Raw genomic sequence first — 22,246 nt, forward strand, 5'->3', positions numbered from 1 at the left:
TAATTTAAATATCTGTATTTACGTGAAATATTTCTTGTTATGATTTTTTAATAAATAATTTTATTTGTTCAGTAAATAAAATATGTATTCATAAAAACTGTGATACTGATTTCCGTGTCAAGTTTTTGAAATGATTTCCAGTATATGCAAGATGCATTTTTGGGGCTTAATTCTAGTATGAGCTAAAACAAAGCAATGATGGGTTGCAGTTAAAAAAAAAAATACGGACAATAGATGGCATTTACAGTGTTTTATAGCAGTCATGAAAGACCAATATCTAATGCTGTAATCTCCCTGATGAACAGTAAGCTGACACATAGTAGGAGGGATGTGTTTGTCTGAAAATCTATTAAATCCAGTGCAAAGACACACACACACACACACACAACATGTTCACATGCAGACACTTTAGGGATGGAAATCTCAGCTCTCCTTATTTGCCTGATCCTGTCACTGAGTTTGTGTCAGATGAACTCAGCTCTGAAACTAAACACTGGACTCACATTGGAAAAGACTGGTGCCGAGGCCACATCTGTGAAATGTAAACTCCAGGGTGCCACTCGTCTACCTGTGTTCTCATTGGATGGTGACTATATTATAGGGGGTGTTTTCTCCATACACCACTACAAACAGACAGTGATGCATAACTACACCACCATGCCTGAGTTACAAAAGTGCAGAGGGAGGTCAGTAAGATGGAGAATCATGCTGCAAAGCTTTTGGAAAACTTACAGGATGAGAGAAAATATACTTTTTTGATTGAGCTGAATATATTTTTTTCTGTGCACTATGAACTGATTTCTTCTCATATAATGTTTTGAATTGTGCTGCTCATATAATTCTGTGAAGTAAATTCAGCAAAACAAATACAGTGCTGTTCAGTTATATGACTGCAATTGTGTGTTTTCTATCAAACCTGTGATTTGTATTCATCACATTTGGAGTTGGACAGTGACACATTTGTCTGTGTGCAGCATTGACTCTCGTGAACTGCGTTTTGCGCGTGCCATGGTCTTCGCCATCGAGGAGATTAACAACGGCACAGAGCTGCTGCCAGGCATCAAACTCGGTTATCAGATCCACGACTCGTGCACCTCAGTGCCTGTGACGATGCATGTGACATTCCAGATTTCAAACAGCTTAGACCCTGTGTTTTACACTGGTGACAAGTGCTCGCAATTGGGTATGGTGAAGGCTATTGTTGGTGAGTCTGGATCAACGCCATCCATCAGCATGTCACGCATCCTTGGGTCCTTTAACATTCCTCAAGTAAATATAACAGACTACATTTCTAACAACTATGTCTTCAGTGCAGGTCAGTGCTGATTTTTTTTCTGTTCTGTTAAATAATTACAATACTGAATTTCTTTAGGTGAGCCACTTTGCCACTTGTGCATGTCTGTCTGATAAGCAGCAGTATCCGAGTTTCTTCAGAACAATCCCCAGTGACCAGTTCCAGGCTGACGCACTGGCCAAGCTGGTGAAACACTTTGGCTGGACTTGGATAGGCGCTGTCCGATCGGATTCAGACTATGGCAATAATGGCATGGCTTCTTTCCTGGATGCAGCACAGAAGGAGGGGATCTGTGTGGAATACTCTGAATCTTTCCATCGGGCCCACCCACATAGCAGAGTCCAGAGAGTGGCTGATGTTATTCGCAGGTTTCTCAATCAATGATTGTGCTTTTCTTCTTCTTTTTTTTTTTTTTTTTTGTCTGTGCCGACACTGAGCTTCTGCATACAAAAAATTAAAAAAAAAAAAAAAAAAAATCTAAATGAAACAAGCACAGTTTTTATCTTAGAAATTAAGAAGTCACTTCATAATAATTGATGTTAGAAACAGAAATAAAGAGTGTAATACATCATAAACAAGACCAAAAATGAGCTTCTCTCTCATTTTCCCTTGATACTTGTATTGGTCTACTATAATCTCCCTGCAGGTCAACAGCCGTTGTTATCGTGGCATTTACCGCCTCTGCAGAACTGAGGATTCTTTTGGAGGAGCTGGCACTCAAGCCTTCTCCACCTCGCCAGTGGATAGGCAGTGAGGCCTGGGTAACCAACCAGGATATGCTAAAGTTCAGCTTCTGTGCCGGAGCCATCGGATTTGGCATTCAGAAATCTGTCATCCCAGGTCTGAGAGAATTCTTGCTGGATCTCTCAGCCACTAAAGTGGCTGCCTCTCCATTGCTTACTGAGTTCTGGGAGGATGTGTTCAAGTGCAGGCTGGGAAAAAGTGAGCATGTTGTGTTGATTTTTAACATAGCTGAAATTCATAGTGGAGCCCTCGTGGTTGTGTTGTTTTGTTAAATGTCTGTCGGAGTGAGGTGTCCTGTGATAATCAGTCATCAGCTGTTCTAAAATCTTAGATTCTGGTTGAATCCATCCCATTGAAGCTTTTGATATTGAACAGCCATGAGATGCATCTTTGTGAATTTCAGGTCAAGATCAGGGCCTCTGCTCTCTGAGATTATTAAATGCCAACTCTGACAACATGCATCTGATGCACTAATTATAAAGACACACTCCATGCCAGAGAGCAAAATATAGACAGAAAATGTAAAATAAATGTTCAGTTAATGTCTTTAACCTTAAATAAGTAAAGTTTGTCGTTAATTGAAAATTGTAAACATGTTTTGTCTTTTATATATATATATATATATATATATATATATATATATATATATATATATATATATATATATATATATATATATATATATATATATATATATATATATATATATATATATATATATATGTATATATATATATATATGTGTATATATATATATATATATATATATATATATATATATATATATATATATATATATATATATATATATATATATATATATATATATATATATATTCTATTATTCTATTATATCCTGTGGGGCATGTTTGCTGATTGATCAAAGAAAAGGAAAATACACACATATTGATAATGCCCCATTAATGTCAAAGCAAAAAACATGTTTTACTGTCTCTGTGTGTTTTTAGGTGCAGCCAGAGATGACAGTCTGTGTGATGGAGCTGAAGACATAAAGACGCTCCAGGACCCGTACACTGACACATCTCAGCTCCGAGTCACAAACATGGTGTACAAGGCTGTTTATGCAATAGCACATGCTATTCACAATACAGTGTGTCAAGATACACATTATAAAACTCAGTGTGATAAGCTCACCAGAATTGAGTCCAAACAGGTCAGTCAAAGTGAATAAGTTAACTCCCAAGTGACTTTTCTTTTTGTATTGTACTTTTTATGAATGTAAAGTTAAATATTTCCTAATTGTCATACTTTATTTCATCCTCAGGTTTTTTCTCAGCTGAAGAAAGTACATTTTTCCAAAAATGGTTATAATGTCTCCTTTGATGCCAACGGGGATCCTGTGGCCAGATATGAGCTGGTCAACTGGCAGAAAAGGGACAGTGGCAGCATTGAGATGGTGACAGTAGGGCACTATGATTCATCACTGCCAGAAGGCCAAGAGTTTCGTATTTTCAAGAACCTCATCTGGGTGGAGGGTAGTACACAAGTAAGGAGACCAGAAGTAATAATCTATAATTTTCATGTTTCAAATCTTCCAGATTCTCTCAGATTTTGTCAATACATGAAAGAGAAGAAAAGGAGTTCCACCAATCTGCGCTCTGGAGGTATGGCTGGTTGGTGAGTCAACTGAGGCTTTGGAGTTGGAGTTGAGCACCACCACAGACTGTGAACAAGGGGCTGGTTGGGCCACCAATTGGGAATCGCAAACAAAGTCTGCTGTACTGTTGGCCGGGAACCAGCAACCGGTTTTGGTCCGGCTGCTGACAGGGGACAAGGAACAGGTTATGAGCAGTCTCACAACTGAGAATTAGGGGGCAGGTTTTGTTCAGAATGTCAATGGGGAACCAAAAGCAGGTGATACCCAGAGCACAAATGAGAAACCCAGAACAGATGTAAGCTGGACCGCTGGGCTTCACAAGCAGGAGTTTGCAGGAGCACTGACGGGGTATCAGGAACTGGAGTCAGCCTGACCACCAATGGAAGAGTAGGAACATTTGTTGACCAGGCTACCAACTGGGGACCAGGAACAGGTGTCGGCCTGACTGTTGATGAGGAACCAGGAGCAGGTCTGCTGGCAAGAACAGTTAAGGGGAACCAGTGTTAGCAAATGTTGACCAGTCGGTGACAAAGAACCTATAACAGTTGTGGTATCAGCCAATCTGGATTCAGGAACAAGAGAGACATTAGACTTAGGGACTGAACAGATGTTGAACTCAGACTCAAGAAAAACCCCTGGACTGCACAAGGTGTCAGCCGAACCAGGAATGGACAGGTGTTGGGTGGGCCAATAACCAGAGGTGTCGACCAACCTAATTATAAAAGAGATGTCATGAGGAACCTTCAACTCAGAAACAGAATGTAGATCATGACACTGAACATCTGAGGCTATGGGTCCCTCAATGTCACAGGGCTGCAGAACCTGTGTGTGATCAGACAGTACACTGGCTGGTTCTGTGCTAGTTGATGGATCAACTGACTGGAGGCTAGCAGCCCAGTGGCTAGCAAACTCAGGAGATCAGGTTGACCGGAGGATGGCAGATGGTAAGAGGCAAGCAGGCTGAGGGCTACCTAACTGAAAGCTGGCAGACTTGATTGAAACAGGCTGGTGGCTAGCAAGCTGCGAGTTTGCTGACCTTCAAGCAGAGGAGGCTGTCTTTCTGCAGGTTAGCTGATTGGAGACTGGCATACTTTGATGGAGTCCTTTGCCATCTCAGTTTGCAAGTTCCTCAGCAAAGGCTGAGAGAACATCTCTCAAAGTGAGAGAGGAACAAAGGACCTGGGCTTGCGTATGAATGAGTGACTGATGATGGCAATGAGGTCCAGGTGTGGAGATGGATGGTGAAGCTTATGGGGAATGAGGTGAATTACATAACAGATGATGGGAGGGGAGCCTGCGGGCACACGTCTGGTGGTAGGGCCTTAGGCCATCAGGCCTGGCTGGGCTCATCCTGAAGAAACAACATAGAGCTGACCCGTGTTGAGTCACCACCTGTAGCGGAGAGAAATGGGTTTAGGTGCAGTCTGTGAATGGGAGCAGGTGAGGGTGGAGACCTGGCCGTCCTGACCCCTGGTTTGCAGACTAGCCCTTGGTACATGGGATGTTACCTCTGGTGGGCGAAAAGCCAGAGCTAGTGTGGGAGGTAGACAGGTGCCAGCTAGATATATGTCCTCTGCAGAGTAAGCAGAGTCTGAAGAGCCACCGGAAGACATATATTGCTGTCAAGAACTGCCTTGGTGGCAAGGTGCCAGGGGTGGATGAGATTAGCTGTGAGACACTCAATTCTCAATTTACCGGTCCATCTATGTTTCAACCCTCACCAATGGTCACGAGGACTGGGTAATGACTTGAAGAGGAGGAGCTTGGAGTAAAGCAAGCTGAAGTGTTTCGGGCATCTAGTTAGGATACCTCATGGGCGTCTTCCATTGGACGTTTTCTTGGCATGGCCAACTGGGAGGAGACCCTTGTGTAGACCCAGAGCCTGCTGGAGAAATTATATATCTCATCTGGCATCATGATCCCTCAGAAGGAGCTGGAAAGCATGAGCCATTTTTAGAGAGAGCACCAAGCCGCCAATTTGCCCATCCTTTTGGTGGCTCGGTCCACGGTTTTAGACAGAAGCCAGCAAATTGGGGGTCTGTTTTGGTCCGGCGATTTTCCACCTCAGAGGGCACACTTACTTCCACCTCGCCTGCTATCTAAAAACGAGGCAGAAATGTGCCAGCCTCTGAGTGAGGTGGGCAGGGGTGTCAATGACCTTCACTGTTGTGCAACCCACAGTCGGGGAGTTTTAAAACCAGGAAACAGCTGATCACAGCAGTCAGTCCATCACTTCATCCGCGAACATTAAGATGAACAACTGGACAGCCGCAGAGGTCCAGGAGATGCAGTGTCTCCTCGGTCTCTGTAGCTGTTTGGTTGTGTTAGCTTATTGTTGTGTCGGCAAGCTAAGGACGGTCGCTACTTTCAAATTAAAAGCCCCCCGCTAAGAACCCAGTTCTAAATGGGGTGCAATGTAAAGCTCTTATTTTGAAGACAAATTATATGTCACTGTTCACAGCCTTATACTTCTACTATTCATTTTGAATTGCGTATTTAGTCAGCTTTGGTATTCATTTTGAATGGCTGTATTGAGTCAGCTTTAGTGCTCATTTTGAATTGAGAGTCTGCTTAAGTGCTTATTTGAGACTCAGCCTTATTTTATTTCTGAATTTTATTTGTTTAAGTGCATTTGTATTGCATTTTTGAATAATGCACCTGGCGTAATTGGTTTGCTGGGATGTGTTTGACTATTTTATTTTAAATTCCATTTATGAAACACACTTCACCAAAAAAAATGTGTGATTTCAAATTTTCCCTTAGTGTATTCAATTGATTAGTCATGCAATACAATTTTGTAATGTCCTAGAATTTGAATTCTTTATTTGAGTACCTTTAGCAGGTATGTTATTAAAATGCGATTAATTAGATTCATTAATTACAAATTGTGTAACAGCCCTAGTTCGAAACAAATCCAAGGTGTTCATATTTGAATATATGTGAGATTGTTTGCATCTTTCTACCAGGTGCCTGTATCAGTGTGCAGTGAAAGCTGTCCTCCAGGAACTCGTAAAATGCTACAGAGAAGGAAACCCATCTGCTGTTATGATTGTATACCATGTCCCGAGGGAGAGATAAGCAATGCTACAGGTATGTGTTTTGTTTTTTTTTTGTTTTAATTTTTTTTGTCCAAGTCCATATTTACAACATCAGCTTTATAACTGCTAAAAGCCATTTTTGTTTCTTGTTTCAGATTCCCTTGATTGTTTCCCTTGCCCCAAGGAGTTCTGGCCTAATGCAGATGGAGACACTTGTCTCCCCAAGCCTGTAGAGTTTCTTTCTTTTGATGAGGTCCTAGGAATCATTCTGACTGCGTTCTCAGGGGTTGGTGCCTGTCTTGCCATTATAGCAGCATCTGTGTTCTTTCATCACAGAATGTCCCCAATTGTCAGGGCCAATAACTCTGAGCTGAGCTTCCTGCTGCTCTTCTCTCTGACTCTGTGTTTCTTATGTTCATTAACTTTCATTGGAGCACCCTCTGATTGGTCCTGCAGGCTGCGCCACACAGCATTTGGGATCACCTTCGTCCTCTGCATCTCTTGTGTTCTTGGAAAAACTATAGTTGTGTTAATGGCATTCAGAGCTACACTTCCAGGTAGTAATGTCATGAAATGGTTTGGTCCTCCACAGCAAAGAATGACTGTAGTGTCATTCACATTCATTCAAGTTTTAATATGTACTATTTGGTTGGGTCTTAGTCCCCCATTTCCAATGAAAAATCTAAGTATATACAAGAAGCGAATCATCCTGGAGTGTGCATTAGGATCAGCTATTGGGTTCTGGGCTGTGCTTGGGTACATAGGACTACTGGCTGTCTTTTGCTTAGTGTTAGCTGTCCTCGCCAGAAAACTGCCTGATAATTTTAATGAAGCCAAGATGATCACTTTCAGCATGCTGATCTTCTGTGCTGTCTGGATCACCTTTATCCCAGCATATGTCAGCTCTCCTGGTAAATTTACTGTGGCTGTGGAGATATTTGCCATTCTGGCCTCCAGCTTTGGACTTATACTGTGTATATTTGCCCCAAAGTGTTACATCATATTGTTTAAGCCAGAGAAGAACACCAAGAAACATTTAATGAATAAAAATTATTCCAAAGACATCTGAGTTACTAAAATTGTTAAAATGGCAAAATACAGTCTAGAGCAGACCTATGTAATTTGTGGTCTGTTGGCCAATTGTAGCCCTTTAGCCACCTCATTCTGGCCCTCAATTCAGCACAGAATTACAAGGAGTTCACTGATAACCTACTTATAGGAATAAAAGGTACATGTTATCAATAAACAAAGGTGGAGGAAATTTATTTTAGTAAAATGCTAAAAACAGCTGTAGAATGCAGTGCATATTCAGCACAGTCTTCAGTAAAAGGAATCAAATATTTACGTTTGAAGGTTTTTGTTTTTTTTTTGGTATTACATTAAATGCTTTTCATAATTTCAGTGTTGTGCTTTAAGAACATGTTGAAATAGCTCAATAAAGTATTGAATATCATAAAATGTGCTGGTGATTTATTTAAAATATGATTGAATCACACCACATTAGTGCTGGGCAGTATGACCAAAAATGCATATCACAGTATTTTTCCAAAATTCCTACAGTTTCACGGTATATGACGGTATTTTTTTCTACTAGTTGAGAGAGGAATTACTAGCCCCTTTTAGGTTGAAAAGGCAGCATTTTTGCTGCAAGGTAAAGGTATGAGGGAGGTGTTATTTTCCTCTCTCAACCAGTTTCTCATTCCTTCTTCTCAAAAAGTGCCACTGAGGTAGGCGTAAACATGTGACATGACGTGAGGCATGAAGTTGGGCATGAACAGTGACAAACAACATATGCATCAGAAGAAATGTGGTGACACATGATAGATTTATGTAATTGCAGACCCATGGCCCATATTCTCGCCTCTTCAGTCAAACATACAGCAATGTTAAATCCCCGCTATTAACGGCAGCTTGCTGGGGAGCGCCTCACCCCCTCCATTAGCTGCCTCAAGCAACAGATAGCCAACAGGAAGCAGGTCAAATTTGTCTCTAATATAAGAGCTTTACATTGCACCCTATTGGAGTTTAGAATAGGGTTTCTAGCGGCGGGCTTTTAATTTGAATGTAGCGAGCATTAGCAGCTGACAAGCAGACAGCTACAGAGACCGTGGAGAGCTAGTGTCTCCGGGATCTCAACGGCTTTCCGTTTGCTTATCTTGATGTCTGCGGATGAAGTGACGAACTGCAATGTCTATCCTATCAATCTTCACCGTAACATAACACCAGAGCACCACTGTTTACCCCCACTACGCCTGGCCGTTGCACCATGCCTGTTTAGAAGCGCAACATTAAAAGGGTCCGGTCTGAAACAGTGTCCTGCGGCGCAGTGCTCCGAACGTTGTGTAATCACATACAGCGGTATGGCGGTATATTAAAAATTCATATCATAACAAAAATACACACTGGTATTCGGTATGAACTGGTATACCGCCCAGCACTACACCACATTAAAGGTGAATTTTTTTCAAGTTAATATGCATATATGTATTTGTGTGTGTATCGGGGTGGAACAGTTCACAAAATCCAGTCAAATCCAGTCATATATATGTGTGTATATATATATATATATATATACATATATATCAAAATCAAAATCAAGATGATATCTGGTGTTTACAATGGTAAAGACACAGTGATTCTTAATTCTACATGTAAATCATAGACAAAGTTTTGGTAAGAGTTCATTAAAAGCATCACCAATAGCATTTTTTATTTTTTGTCTCTTATGTTTAGTAAGTTGACGTACAGGAGAAGGAGGGCAGCTCATGTCTGAGAATCTATATAAACCAGTGCAAACACAAACACAGCTTGCAAACATACAGACACTTGAGTGATGGAGATCTTAGCTCTCTTTATTGGTCTGATCCTGTCTCTGAGTTTGTGTAAGCTGAACTTGGCTCTGAAAAAAAGCTCTGGGCTTACAGAGGAAAGGAGTGTTGCTTTGGGCAGGGGTGAGGTCTCATCTGTGAAATGTAAACTCCAGGGTTCCACTCGTCTACCTGTATTCTCAATGGATGGTGACTATGTTATTGGTGGTGTTTTCTCCATACGCTACTACGAACAAACAGAGATGCATAACTACACCACCATTCCTGAGCCACACAAATGCACAGGGAGGTCAGTAGGAGGGAGAAGTAGTGGATAAGAGGATGTTACATTGTTTGGAGACAGAAACATTTTTACTTTATATGATGTGCTAGTAATTATTTTGCAAAACTGTTGTGTAGTGAAACTTATGAATGATAATATGTTTCAGAAAAAAGATAAAAACAAATAGTGATTTAACTGCCAACTTTTAAAAATATGCATAATGGAATTCTGTCTTCTTGTGTTTTGAATTGTGCTGGTCAGTCTATTATGTGATATAAATTTAGTCCACAGATGATGCACAGCTCTCAGTTAGAAAACTGCAATGTTGTGATTTCTGTTAAAACTGTGACTTTTGCTAATCATCTGTAGATCTGAACAGTGACATAATTGTCTGTGTGCAGAATTGACACTTGTGAACTGCGGTATTCACGCGCAATGGTCTTCGCCATTGAGGAGATTAACAACAGCACAGAGCTGCTGCCAGGCATCAGACTTGGTTATCAGATCTACGACTCATGCAGCTCTGTGCCCTTGACTATTCAAGTGGCTGTCCAGCTTTTAAATGGCCTGGACCAGGAGTTTTACACCAGAGACAACTGCTCGCAATCTGGTATGGTGACAGCTATTGTTGGCGAGTCTGGGTCCACGTCATCAATCAGCATGTCTCGCATTGTTGGGTCCTTTAATGTTCCTCAAGTAAATATCCAGTTGTTTTGAAAAAACTATGTCTTTAATGTAGGCAAGTGCTGATTTTTGGTCTGCCCTTTCAAATAACTACAATCCTGAATTATTTCAGGTGAGTCACCTTGCCACGTGTGCATGCCTGTCTGATAAGCAGCAGTACCCAAGCTTCTTCAGAACAATACCCAGTGACCAATTCCAGGCTGATGCGCTGGCAAAGCTGTTGAAAAACTTTGGTTGGACTTGGATAGGTGCTGTCCGGTCAGATTCAGACTATGGCAACAATGGTATGGCATCTTTCCTGCTGGCAGCACAGAAAGTGGGGATCTGTGTGGAATACTCTGAATCTTTACACCGGACCTACCCACGTAGCAGAATACAGAGAGTAGCTGATGTTATCCGCAGGTTTCTACATTAATTATTCATTAAATTCCCATTGCTGACACTTCTGATTATCTGATTATTACTGACTTTAACATTTTAATTTCAAATCTGAATACTTCTATATACTAATACTTTTCATGATGTATATTTCTTTCTAATTTATAATAATGAACAGAATTTGTGAGACCTTTACTGAGCAACTGTATCTCTCACATTGTTTTGTGTTAAGTATCTTGATACTTTTATTGGTCAAATATAATACACTATGATGTTTACTCAGGTCAACTGCTGTGGTTATTGTGGCATTTGCAGCCGCATCAGAAATGAGGCTTCTGCTGGAGGAGCTGTTGCTTCAGCCCTCTCCACCTCGCCAGTGGATAGGTAGTGAGTCCTGGATAACTAACCCAAAACTGCTAAAGTTCAGCTTCTGTGCAGGAGCCGTTGGATTTGGCATTGAGCAAGCTGTCATCCCGGGTCTGAAAGAATTTTTGCTGGACCTCTCTCCCACTAAAGTGGCTGCCTCTCCAGTGCTTACTGAGTTCTGGGAGAAGGCGTTCAACTGCAGGCTGGGAAAAAGTGAGAAAGTTGATCAGTTTTAATCAAACCCTAGATCATAGACTAATGAGAAGGGAATCTATTAATTCTGAACAACGACATGAGGTGGACATATGTTGTATTCCTTTAAATCATCTTACTTAATGATTTCAAGTCAACCTTTGTCTTCACAATATCAACACTATAGCCAAAACACAAGCACACAGTCTCCAGGCCACCAAGCTAAATGTATATAAATCTAACTCAGCAATCAAACAAACAGTATTTTCAGATAGTGTTTGTATGTTAAACATGTTATAACAGGTGAGGTTAGAATGTAATTCATGGAAAAGTTTGGACATTTCTGTCTTTTCTGAATGTATCTGATCATCCGGAAAAAAGATCGAGGTGTTTCTATGGAACTGAATAAGCATGTTTTATAAATTAATGAGAACAACAAAGGTAATTGAGTTTCAAGACACTTTTATCAATTCAAATACAACAAAAAAAAAAAAAAAAAAAAAAAAAAAAAAAAAAATATATATATATATATATATATAAATAATATTGGAAAGAATTATCATGCAATGTCAAAAACATTGAGTTCCTCTGTCTCTGTTCTTTTTAGGTGCAGCCATAGATGAGAGAGTGTGTGATGGAACTGAAAACATTCGGACACTCAACAACCCATATGCTGACACATCTCAGCTCCGAATCACTAACATGGTTTACAAGGCTGTTTATGCAATAGCGCATGCCATCCATAATACGATGTGTCAGGACACAAATTCTACAGCTAATTGTGACAAATTCACCAGGATAGAATCCAAACATGTCAGTCAAAATAGTAATGTGAATACCCTAATGCCCACTTTGTCACTATAATATGATAAAATATAATAATCATTTTATTTCATATTTTCCACTTTCTGTCCCTCACTTTACTTCATCCTCACAGGTTTTTACTCAGCTGAAGAAAGTTAATTTTTCAAAAAATGGTTATGATGTGTCGTTTGATGCCAATGGGGATCCTGTGGCCAGATATGAGCTGGTTAACTGGCAAAAAAGTGAAAGCGGTAGCATTGAGATGGTGGCAGTAGGGCGCTATGATGCATCACTGCCTGTGGGCCAAGAGTTCCTTATCAACAGAAACATCACCTTTCTGGGGGGTGAGAAACAGGTAAGGAACCCAATCAAATTTTTGGTCCCTTTTCCTTTGGTCTTCACTTCCTGTGAAGATATCTATCGCTGTGTCAGAGATGTGGGACAAAATCCACAATTCTCATTCTGTGCTTACATAGCGTTCTAAATTCAATCAGAGATGATTTAAGACTTCAATAGTCTGAGGCAGACACATCAAGTAGGTATCTTCCGAAATTAACTACATTTTAATTCACCCAATCCCTATATGTTTCCCATGAATTGCTCCCTTGCTGAGCTGTGGAAAACAAATTGTAACAAAACTAGAACTGCCATCTTGCAGTTGCAGTCTTTTTCAATGTAGTCGAGGAGTGAAGACATTGACAGCTTTGATAAAAGATGATAACTGTAGCTCTTCTAGAACTCTAAGGTTCAGTTATTTATGATTCCAGTTAAAAAAAAAATAAATAAAAAAACTGATAAATAACTGAAGAAATAGCTATGCAAATTTACAGGAATAGTTCATAGTCTAATCATAAACCATATAACTAAACCATACACCACATATAATGCCTTATTAGAGCTAAAATATAATATAAAGACTAGTAACCTGAATTATCCTATAATTAAAAACCAAGAGATCTAAAGAAACTATTACGCACTATTTTAAGAGATCATGCAATTAGAAACCAAATGCGATTCCATATCAGGTCCAAATATTTCAATCAAACACTATTTTAGCCTTTCTGAAAAAAATGCCCTGAGGACACCACACACGTTATGCTACGGTCATGCAATGTCTTAACTAGACATCACAGACTGTAATTTGACAAATTTAGTGGCATATTAATAATTGTCAGACAAAATACAATGCTTGGAGAATGATCCATTTATTTGGGCTTTATTTAACATAGTTTCAATTCATTACAAAGTTAATTTGTTAGTTGTTGACAACCTTGTTAGCACCTTGTAAGAGCTTTTTAGAGGTTAATTTGTGCCACATTACTGTACTCACTGTATATAATCTCCCCTTTTGTTCCTAAAATGCCAGAAAAGTGTTTTTGCAGAACATTCAGATGCTACAGTGAAGTTCACAGAGGGTACAATGACTGATAACACTTTCAAAACACACACTTACACATTAGTATATTGTTTTAAGACTTTTGTCTTAAAATGTGGACCTAACTATTAATCCTAAAATCTACCTAGCACACCAAACATTTCAGGTTTGTTTATATCTTATTTACTAGGTGCCTGTGTCAGTGTGCAGTGACAGCTGTCCTCCAGGAACTCGTAAAGTGTTGCAGAAAGGAAAACCCATCTGCTGTTATGATTGTATACCTTGTCCTGAGGGAGAAATTAGCAATACCACAGGTATATTTTGTTCTAATGTATATCTCCAACACCAACTGTATTACTACTAAAAGCTACATTTTATTATTTTTTTCAGATTCCCTCGATTGTTTCCCTTGCACCGAGGAGTTCTGGCCTAATGAAGAGAGACACACTTGTTTCCCAAAGCCTGTAGAGTTTATTTCTTTTGATGAGGTCCTAGGAATCATCCTGGCTGCATTCTCAGTTGCAGGTGCCTGCCTTGCTATTATAACAGCAGCTATCTTCTATGGTCATAGGACAACCCCTATTGTCAGGGCCAATAACTCTGAGCTGAGCTTCCTGCTGCTCTTCTCCCTGACTCTATGTTTCTTATGTCCATTAACTTTCATTGGAGCACCCTCTGATTGGTCCTGCAGGCTGCGCCACACAGCATTTGGCATCACCTTTGTGCTCTGCATCTCTTGTGTTCTTGGGAAAACTATAGTAGTGTTAATGGCCTTCAGAGCTACACTTCCAGGTAGTAATGTCATGAAATGGTTTGGTCCTGCACAGCAAAGAATGACTGTAGTGTTTTTCACATTCATTCAAGTTTTGATATGTGCTGTTTGGTTGGGTCTTAGTCCCCCCTTTCCAATGAAAAACCTAACCACTTTTAAGGAGAGAATCATCCTGGAGTGTGCATTAGGATCAGCTATTGGGTTCTGGGTTGTTCTCGGGTACATAGGCCTGCTAGCTGTCTTGTGCTTTGTGTTAGCTGTCCTAGCTCGGAAACTACCTGATAGTTTCAATGAAGCCAAGATGATCACCTTCAGCATGCTGATATTCTGTGCAGTCTGGATCACCTTTATCCCAGCGTATGTCAGCTCTCCTGGGAAATTTACTGTGGCTGTGGAGATTTTTGCCATTCTGGCCTCCAGTTTTGGACTTATACTGTGTATATTTGCTCCAAAATGTTACATCATATTGTTTAAGCCAGAGAAGAACACCAAGAAACATTTAATGAACAAAAATGAATCCTAAGACATCTGCGATTTGGAAATTGTTAGGATTTCAATATATATATACACACACACACACACATAGTGCTCAGTGTAACACAAACACAATTTCCAAAATGTTGAATATATATATATATATATATATATATATATATATATATATATATATATATATATATATATATATATATATATATATATATATATATATATATATATATATATAATATATATATATATATATATATATATTATATATATATATATATATATATATATATATATATATATATATATATATATATATATATATATATATTATATATATATATATATATATATATATATATATATATAGTTATATAGTTATAGTATAGTTTTATATAACATCTGTTAAACTTATGACATGAAATTAAGGTCACTAACATAACATAGATCACACATTTTTCAGTTTGGTAATCGTAGCATCTTTTCTTTCAGTATAGAACAATACATCTATGAATTCATTATGCCATCAATGAAACGCAGTTCTGCGACACCAGCAGCACTCATGCAACCCCACATAAGGACACTACCACCACCATGTTTCACTGTAGGCACCATGCATTTTCCTTTGTATTCCTCACTGTTGCAATGCCATACAGTTTTGAAGCCATCAGTTCCAAAAACATTTATCTTGGTCCCATCACTCCAAATTATAGAGTCCCAGTAATCTTCATCTTTGTCAGCATGGGCCCTGGCAAACTCTAGGCGGGCTTTTTTTGTGCCTGGGATTCAGGAGAGGTTTCTGTCGGGGCACCCACACACGCCATTACTCTGCAGGGCACGCTGTATTGTATCACGGGAAATAGTCACCCCAGTTTGGATTCCTGCTTCCTTGGATAACTGCAGTGAACTTGCATGCTGATTTTCTTCGACCCTTCTCATCAGAAGACGCTCCTGTTGAGGTGGTGACTTCCATGGACGACCTGGACGTCTCTGTGAGATGGTTGCATTTCCATCTTTAAGTTTCCGTACCACTTTTGCTACAGTATTCTGACTGACAAGTAAAGCTTTGCTGATCTTCTTGTAGCCTTCACTTTTGCAGTGTAAATAAATTATTTTCTTTCTTAGGTCTTGAGACATTTCTCTTCCATGTGGTGCCATTGCTAACAGCATGAAATGGGAAGGGGTTTTCTACACCCTTTTATAGTCAACTGTCTGCTGGACACCTGCGTAATGAATAATTAGACTCACCTGTGGTTGATTATTGTTAAATTAGACATTTGTAGTCTAAAATTTAGCCTTGCCCCCAGAGACTTTAAGTGGGGTGTAATCATTTTTGCATCACCCAAATTCGAGTGAAACTGAAAATTTTGTTCTCTAAGTTATATTGTTAACTTTACTTTCATGTTATAAACAGATGTCATATAAAACTTAGTCTCGTCAACATTTTGGAAGTTGTTTTTGTGTGCATTGAGATATTGTTTAAAGTATTACTTTTCGAAGGGGGTGTACCCATTTACGCTAAGCACTGTATAACTGAGCTTATGATCTGCACATTCAACACAGTCCTCACTTCAAAAAACAGACACTCAAAACATGAAGAAGTATCAAACGACACTGAAAATATTAAAAAGGCTTACATTTCACTGACTTCATCATCAAAAGTGCAATTATTAACAAACAAACAGGTTTTGACCATTAGAGGGTGGGTCTCCATCGGGGCTACGAACAACAAACAAAAAGACGTGGCCCCACTTATAGAGCAGCCCCAACAAAAAACAGGCATTCTCATATCCCAGATCATGACATACCAGGTGAAAAAAAAAAAATGAATACATGACACAAAAGTTGACATGCTTTACAACAAATGAAAACGCAACACCCATTCATATGATACCCCACGTGTCTGTGAGAAAAATGGCCTCATCCATTCTTTTTATTTCTTATGTTCTTATGATTTTTGTCACACATATTTTTTTTTTTAAATAAAAACTATATTTGTGATGAAAAAACGTGATACTGAGTTCTGTATGTGTATGTGAGCAGGACAAAATTAGATATCTGGTGTTTTCTGTTTTCAAATGGCAAGGACAGTTACTGGATTATAATGCAACAAACAAAAAAAAAAACAACAAAAAAACAACCGCTAGGGAAGGGCGTACCTTCTCTGATGTACAGAAAGATGACGCACAGTGGCAGGAGGGAAGCTTTTCTCTGAAAATCTGCCCAGTCGGCTGACAAACAGAAACTCGAGAGATGGAGATCTCTTCTCTCGTAATTAGCCTGATCTTGTCTCTGAGTTTGTGTGAAGTGAACTCAGCTCTTGCCTTGAAAGCTGCTAGGGATGGTCTAAAACAAAGGGCTTGGCTCACAGAGGATACAATGGGTTCTGGGGTCAGCAATGAGGTCTCATTTGTGAAATGTAAACTCCAAAGTTCTACTCGTCTACCTGCATTCTCATTGGATGGTGACTATGTTATCGGGGCTGTTTTCTCAATACATTCCTTCATGCAGACAGTGAGGCATAACTACACCACCATGCCTGAGCCACAAACGTGCACAGGGAGGTTAGTAAGAGGAATGTGTGATGTTTGTTGAGCTGTAACACTGTGTGGAGGCAAATGTGAAGATTTGTATGATGCACTTACAATCATGTTGCAAAGACACTGTCTAGTGTTGAAATACAGAAGACACATGAAGTGCCATATTACTATTTGTCAAATTAAATTGCAGGTACAAGTGTGAAAGAGTTTGAAAAATCTATTTTTGTTTTAACTAAAACATGTATAAAACTAACAGGAAAACCAAACAATTAACTTTTGATCAAGTTTATTATAAATCTGCATATTGAAATTAGTGTGATTTTGGACCAGTGATAACTTGTTTCAAATCCTGTTGGTCAACTAACTCTGTGATGTACTTTTCTTTCACAATTGCAATGCAGATGTCAGTGATGGTCCTTAATAACTATGAAAAACTCTTCTCCTTTGTTGTGTTTTTTGATGAAATTGTGAATAGTCCTCTATTTATGTAAATTTCAACAGCGACATGTTTGTCTTTGTGCAGCATTGACCCTCGTGAACTCCGCTTTTCACGTGCAATGGTCTTCGCCATTGAGGAGATTAACAACAGCACAGAGCTGCTGCCAGGCATCAAACTTGGTTATCAGATTCACGACTCGTGTGCCTCAGCGCCTCTGGCAATGCATGTGACATTCCAGCTTTCAAATGGGCTGGACCCGGTGTTTAACACCAGAGAACAGTGCTCACAATCTGGTATGGTGATGGCTATCGTCGGGGAGTCTGGGTCAACACAGTCAATCAGCATGTCACGGATCATCGGGGCTTTTAACATCCCTCAAGTAAATTTCTGGCAAATTATGTGTTTCAGTGCTGATTTTCTGTTTGTACTGCTAAAGGATTACACTGAGGCCTCGTTTATTCCCCAGGTGAGTCACTTTTCAACTTGTGCATGCCTGTCTGATAAGCAGCAATACCCCAGTTTCTTCAGAACAATCCCCAGTGACCAGTTTCAGTCTGATGCACTGGCAAAGCTGGTGAAACACTTCGGCTGGACTTGGATAGGTGCTGTCCGGTCAGATTCAGACTATGGTAATAATGGCATGGCCTCTTTCCTGGATGCAGCACAGAAGGAGGGGATCTGTGTGGAATACTCTGAATCTTTCTATCGGACCCATCCACGTAGCAGGATCCAGAAAGTAGCAGACGTTATCCGCAGGTTTCTAAATCACCAATTATATTTTAGTTCCATTTGCTGACCCTGACCTTCTGCACACAAAACAAACCCCACAAAAAATGCAGGGTCAAATATTGAATTGAAGATTGTTTCTTTAATCGCAGTGGGATATTACTTTTTTCATGACATTTATTCCTGATATTGTTATACAAAATGGAAATGGTCTGACCATTACTATCCATTATACACTAACCAAAAAAAGTATCTCTCCAGTTTCTTTGCTTCATTTATATTGATTCCTGATATTGTTATAATTTCATGCACTGTAATGTCTCTCCAGGTCGACAGCTATGGTTGTTTTGGCATTTTTAGCCTCAACAGAAATGAGGCTCCTGCTTGACGAGCTGTTACGTGAGCCTTCTCCACCTCGCCAATGGATCAGCAGTGAGTCCTGGATAACTAACCCAGACTTGCTGAGGTTCAGCATCTGTGCTGGAGCCATCGGATTTGGCATTCAGAAATCTGTCATTCCAGGTCTGAGAGAATTCTTGCTGGATCTCTCTCCCTCTAAAGTGGCTGCCTCTCCAGTGCTTACTGAGTTCTGGGAGGATGCGTTCAACTGCAGGCTGGGAAAAAGTGAGAAAGCTGTTCAAAAGTCATCAGGTTTTTCTTTTTTTTTTCTTTTTTTTAATTTTTTTTTTTTTTACATACCAACATTTATGGGAAACATTATTAGTCTAATTAGTCTATTATTCTGACAGTGATTTCAGACCATCTTCTTGTTTAAAACACATTAAATCAATTGGCCAAAAATTGTGGTCATTTTCTGTCTCCTGTAAATCAATTCAAGTCAAATTTATATATAAAGCAGATTTAAAACCAACTCATGTTGTCTAAAGAACTATACAGAGGAGAGTAAGTACAAGAGGCTTGCCATCTGTAGAGTCATTAATAATAGGGTCTGACAAAATAAGAAATAAGTGTCATTTATTGTTATTGCAGATGCTAATATGTCATGTTCCTCTGTCTCTGTGTGTTTTAAGGTGCAGCCAAAGATGAGAGAGTGTGTGATGGAACTGAAGACATTCAGACGCTCACCAGCCAGTACACTGACACATCTCAGCTCCGAATCACTAACATGGTTTACAAGGCTGTTTATGCAATAGCTCATGCAATTCATAATGAAGTGTGTCAGGACACACATTCTAAAACTCAGTGTGACAAATTCACAAGAATAGAGTCCAAACAGGTCAGGTGAAATGAGTAAAATAACACCAAAATATTATTTTTCAACCACAATGTACATTATAATAAATACAGTTTTAATTACTCTCCTTCGCTGTCTCATCTTACTTCATCCTAACAGGTTCTTACTCAGCTGAAAAAAGTAAATTTTTCTCAAAATGGTTATGATGTGTCATTTGATGTCAATGGAGATCCTGTGGCCAGATATGAGCTGCTTAACTGGCAAAAAAGTGAGAGTGGCAGCATTGAGATTGTGACAGTAGGGCTTTATGATGCATCGCTGCCAGAGGGCCAGGAGTTCCGCATCAACAGGAACCTCACTTGGGTGGATGGCGACAAACATGTAAGAAGCCGCACAGCAATAATAGAAACATAATTCAAAATGTGGTGCTCTAAAAGGTCAGCCCTGTTGCCCTTATCCATATTTTGCTGAACTGTGGTAGAGGGACAGCAACAAAAAGGGAGGTGTGTGCTAAAGCAAATTTAACTTTAGAACATAACCAGCTTGTTGATGGCTCATTTTTGCTTTACCTGAACGTCTCAGTGAATTTATTAGACAGAATGGGGCATGATTAGCGTTAGGACATGGGGGTTCTTCCCCAGAAAATAATAAGATAATGATTCAATTTGACATACATTTAGAAAATCTTTGTGGGTATCATTTCAAAATCATAGTTTATTCTGACACTTTCTATCACTGAAAATAATGTTCATAAATTGAGAGTTTATTTTTTTGGCCCCTTCATCCCAAACAGAACAGAAAAAATGTTAAATTTTCTTTAATCCTTAAATCCATATAACAAACTGAATGTGTGTGAGACTGTTCATATCTTATCTACCAGGTGCCTGTGTCAGTGTGCAGTGACAGCTGTCTTCCAGGAACTCGTAAAATGCTTCAGAAAGGAAAACCTATCTGCTGTTATGATTGTATACCATGTCCTGAGGGAGAGATTAGCAATGCTACAGGTAATCATGTTTCTAAAGAATGTCTAAAACATCAAATACATAACTGCTAAAAGCCCTTTTTCATTGTTTTTTTCAGATTCCACTGATTGTTTCCCTTGCCCTAAGGAGTTCTGGCCTAATACAGAGGGAGACACTTGTCTCCCAAAGCCTGTAGATTTTCTTTCCTTTGATGAAGTCCTAGGAATCATCCTGGCTGCATTCTCAGTTGGTGGTGCCTGTCTTGCACTTGTAATTGCAGCTGTGTTCTTTTATCACAGGACATCCCCGATTGTCAGGGCCAACAACTCTGAGCTGAGCTTCCTGCTTCTCTTCTCCCTGACTCTATGTTTTTTATGTTCATTGACTTTCATTGGAGCACCCTCTCATTGGTCCTGCATGCTGCGCCACACCGCATTTGGGATCACCTTCGTCCTCTGCATTTCTTGTGTTCTTGGAAAAACTATAGTGGTGTTAATGGCCTTCAGAGCTACACTCCCAGGTAGTAATGTCATGAAATGGTTCGGTCCTCCACAGCAAAGGATGACTGTAGTATTTTTCACATTCATTCAAGTTCTTATATGTACTATTTGGTTGGTTCTTCATCCTCCTTTTCCAATGGAAAACTTAACCACATTCAAGGAGAGAATCATCCTGGAGTGTGCATTAGGATCAGCTATTGGGTTCTGGGTTGTGCTTGGGTACATTGGACTACTGGCTGTCTTTTGCTTAGTGTTAGCTGTCCTTGCCAGAAAACTGCCTGATAATTTTAATGAAGCCAAGCTGATCACCTTCAGCATGCTGATATTCTGTGCAGTCTGGATCACGTTTATCCCAGCATATGTTAGCTCTCCTGGAAAATTTACTGTGGCTGTTGAGATATTTGCCATTCTGGCCTCCAGTTTTGGACTGATACTGTGTATATTTGCTCCAAAGTGTTACATCATATTGTTTAAGCCAGAGAAGAACACCAAGAAACACTTAATGAACAAAAAATAATCCTGTAACATTCCAGATTTTGGAACAGTTAAAATATGAAATAAAAACTAATATATAGCTCATGCTGTTCTCATTCACCAGAGTCTTCACGTAGTTGAATTAAATATTGAGTGTGTGTTTGACTGTTTGTTCAGTGTATTTTGACATGTAATTTTTGTGCAAATTATTTTTCATCATGTGTTACATTAAGTATAAGTGTGCAACAAATTATTTATTGGATTCTGTATTTTAATGAAATTTCAAATATATCATCATCATACTATAAAATCTTGAAATGTATATAAAATGGGAATGAATCAAATTAAAGTATATGTGGTGTTCACAATGGTTATGAGGTGTCCATCAGCTCCACATTCTGAGCTATGATTTAACAATGACAGGATGCTTGTGTTTAGGTGAGTGTGGGACTGTGGTGATGCTTGGGTTTACATGTCCAGGGTCCCCCAGAGCAATTCATTAGCTTGATGTGTATACGTCAATCGTTAGCTAGAGGAAGAGGTTCATAGGTGACTTAATGTATACA

General features: G+C 39.4%; 3 protein-coding genes across 3 annotated transcripts; all 3 read left to right on the forward strand.

Annotated features, from left to right (window-relative positions):
• Nucleotides 1-585: 585 nt before the first annotated feature.
• On the forward strand, nucleotides 586-7,763 carry LOC119008238 (extracellular calcium-sensing receptor-like). The gene is made up of 8 exons (XM_037078304.1): nucleotides 586-686; nucleotides 975-1,269; nucleotides 1,373-1,662; nucleotides 1,941-2,236; nucleotides 3,007-3,212; nucleotides 3,324-3,545; nucleotides 6,623-6,746; nucleotides 6,850-7,763. The coding sequence occupies exons 1-8, from the start codon at nucleotides 640-642 to the stop codon at nucleotides 7,761-7,763; spliced, it is 2,394 nt and encodes a 797-aa protein (XP_036934199.1). The 5' UTR covers nucleotides 586-639.
• A 1,941-nt stretch (nucleotides 7,764-9,704) lies between these two features.
• Nucleotides 9,705-14,878, forward strand: LOC119030053 (extracellular calcium-sensing receptor-like). The gene is made up of 8 exons (XM_037117378.1): nucleotides 9,705-9,811; nucleotides 10,186-10,480; nucleotides 10,581-10,870; nucleotides 11,130-11,425; nucleotides 12,012-12,217; nucleotides 12,342-12,563; nucleotides 13,774-13,897; nucleotides 13,974-14,878. The coding sequence occupies exons 1-8, from the start codon at nucleotides 9,705-9,707 to the stop codon at nucleotides 14,876-14,878; spliced, it is 2,445 nt and encodes an 814-aa protein (XP_036973273.1).
• Nucleotides 14,879-17,364: 2,486 nt separating this feature from the next.
• LOC119008782 (extracellular calcium-sensing receptor-like) lies at nucleotides 17,365-21,723 on the forward strand. Its single transcript, XM_037079454.1, has 8 exons — nucleotides 17,365-17,408; nucleotides 17,908-18,202; nucleotides 18,290-18,579; nucleotides 18,878-19,173; nucleotides 19,581-19,786; nucleotides 19,904-20,125; nucleotides 20,625-20,748; nucleotides 20,825-21,723. Exons 1-8 carry the CDS (start codon nucleotides 17,380-17,382, stop codon nucleotides 21,721-21,723), a joined length of 2,361 nt encoding a protein of 786 aa, XP_036935349.1. The 5' UTR covers nucleotides 17,365-17,379.
• Nucleotides 21,724-22,246: the final 523 nt, after the last annotated feature.

Source organism: Acanthopagrus latus, chromosome 2 (genome assembly GCF_904848185.1).
Source record: "Acanthopagrus latus isolate v.2019 chromosome 2, fAcaLat1.1, whole genome shotgun sequence".
NCBI classification, from domain to species: domain Eukaryota; kingdom Metazoa; phylum Chordata; class Actinopteri; order Spariformes; family Sparidae; genus Acanthopagrus; species Acanthopagrus latus.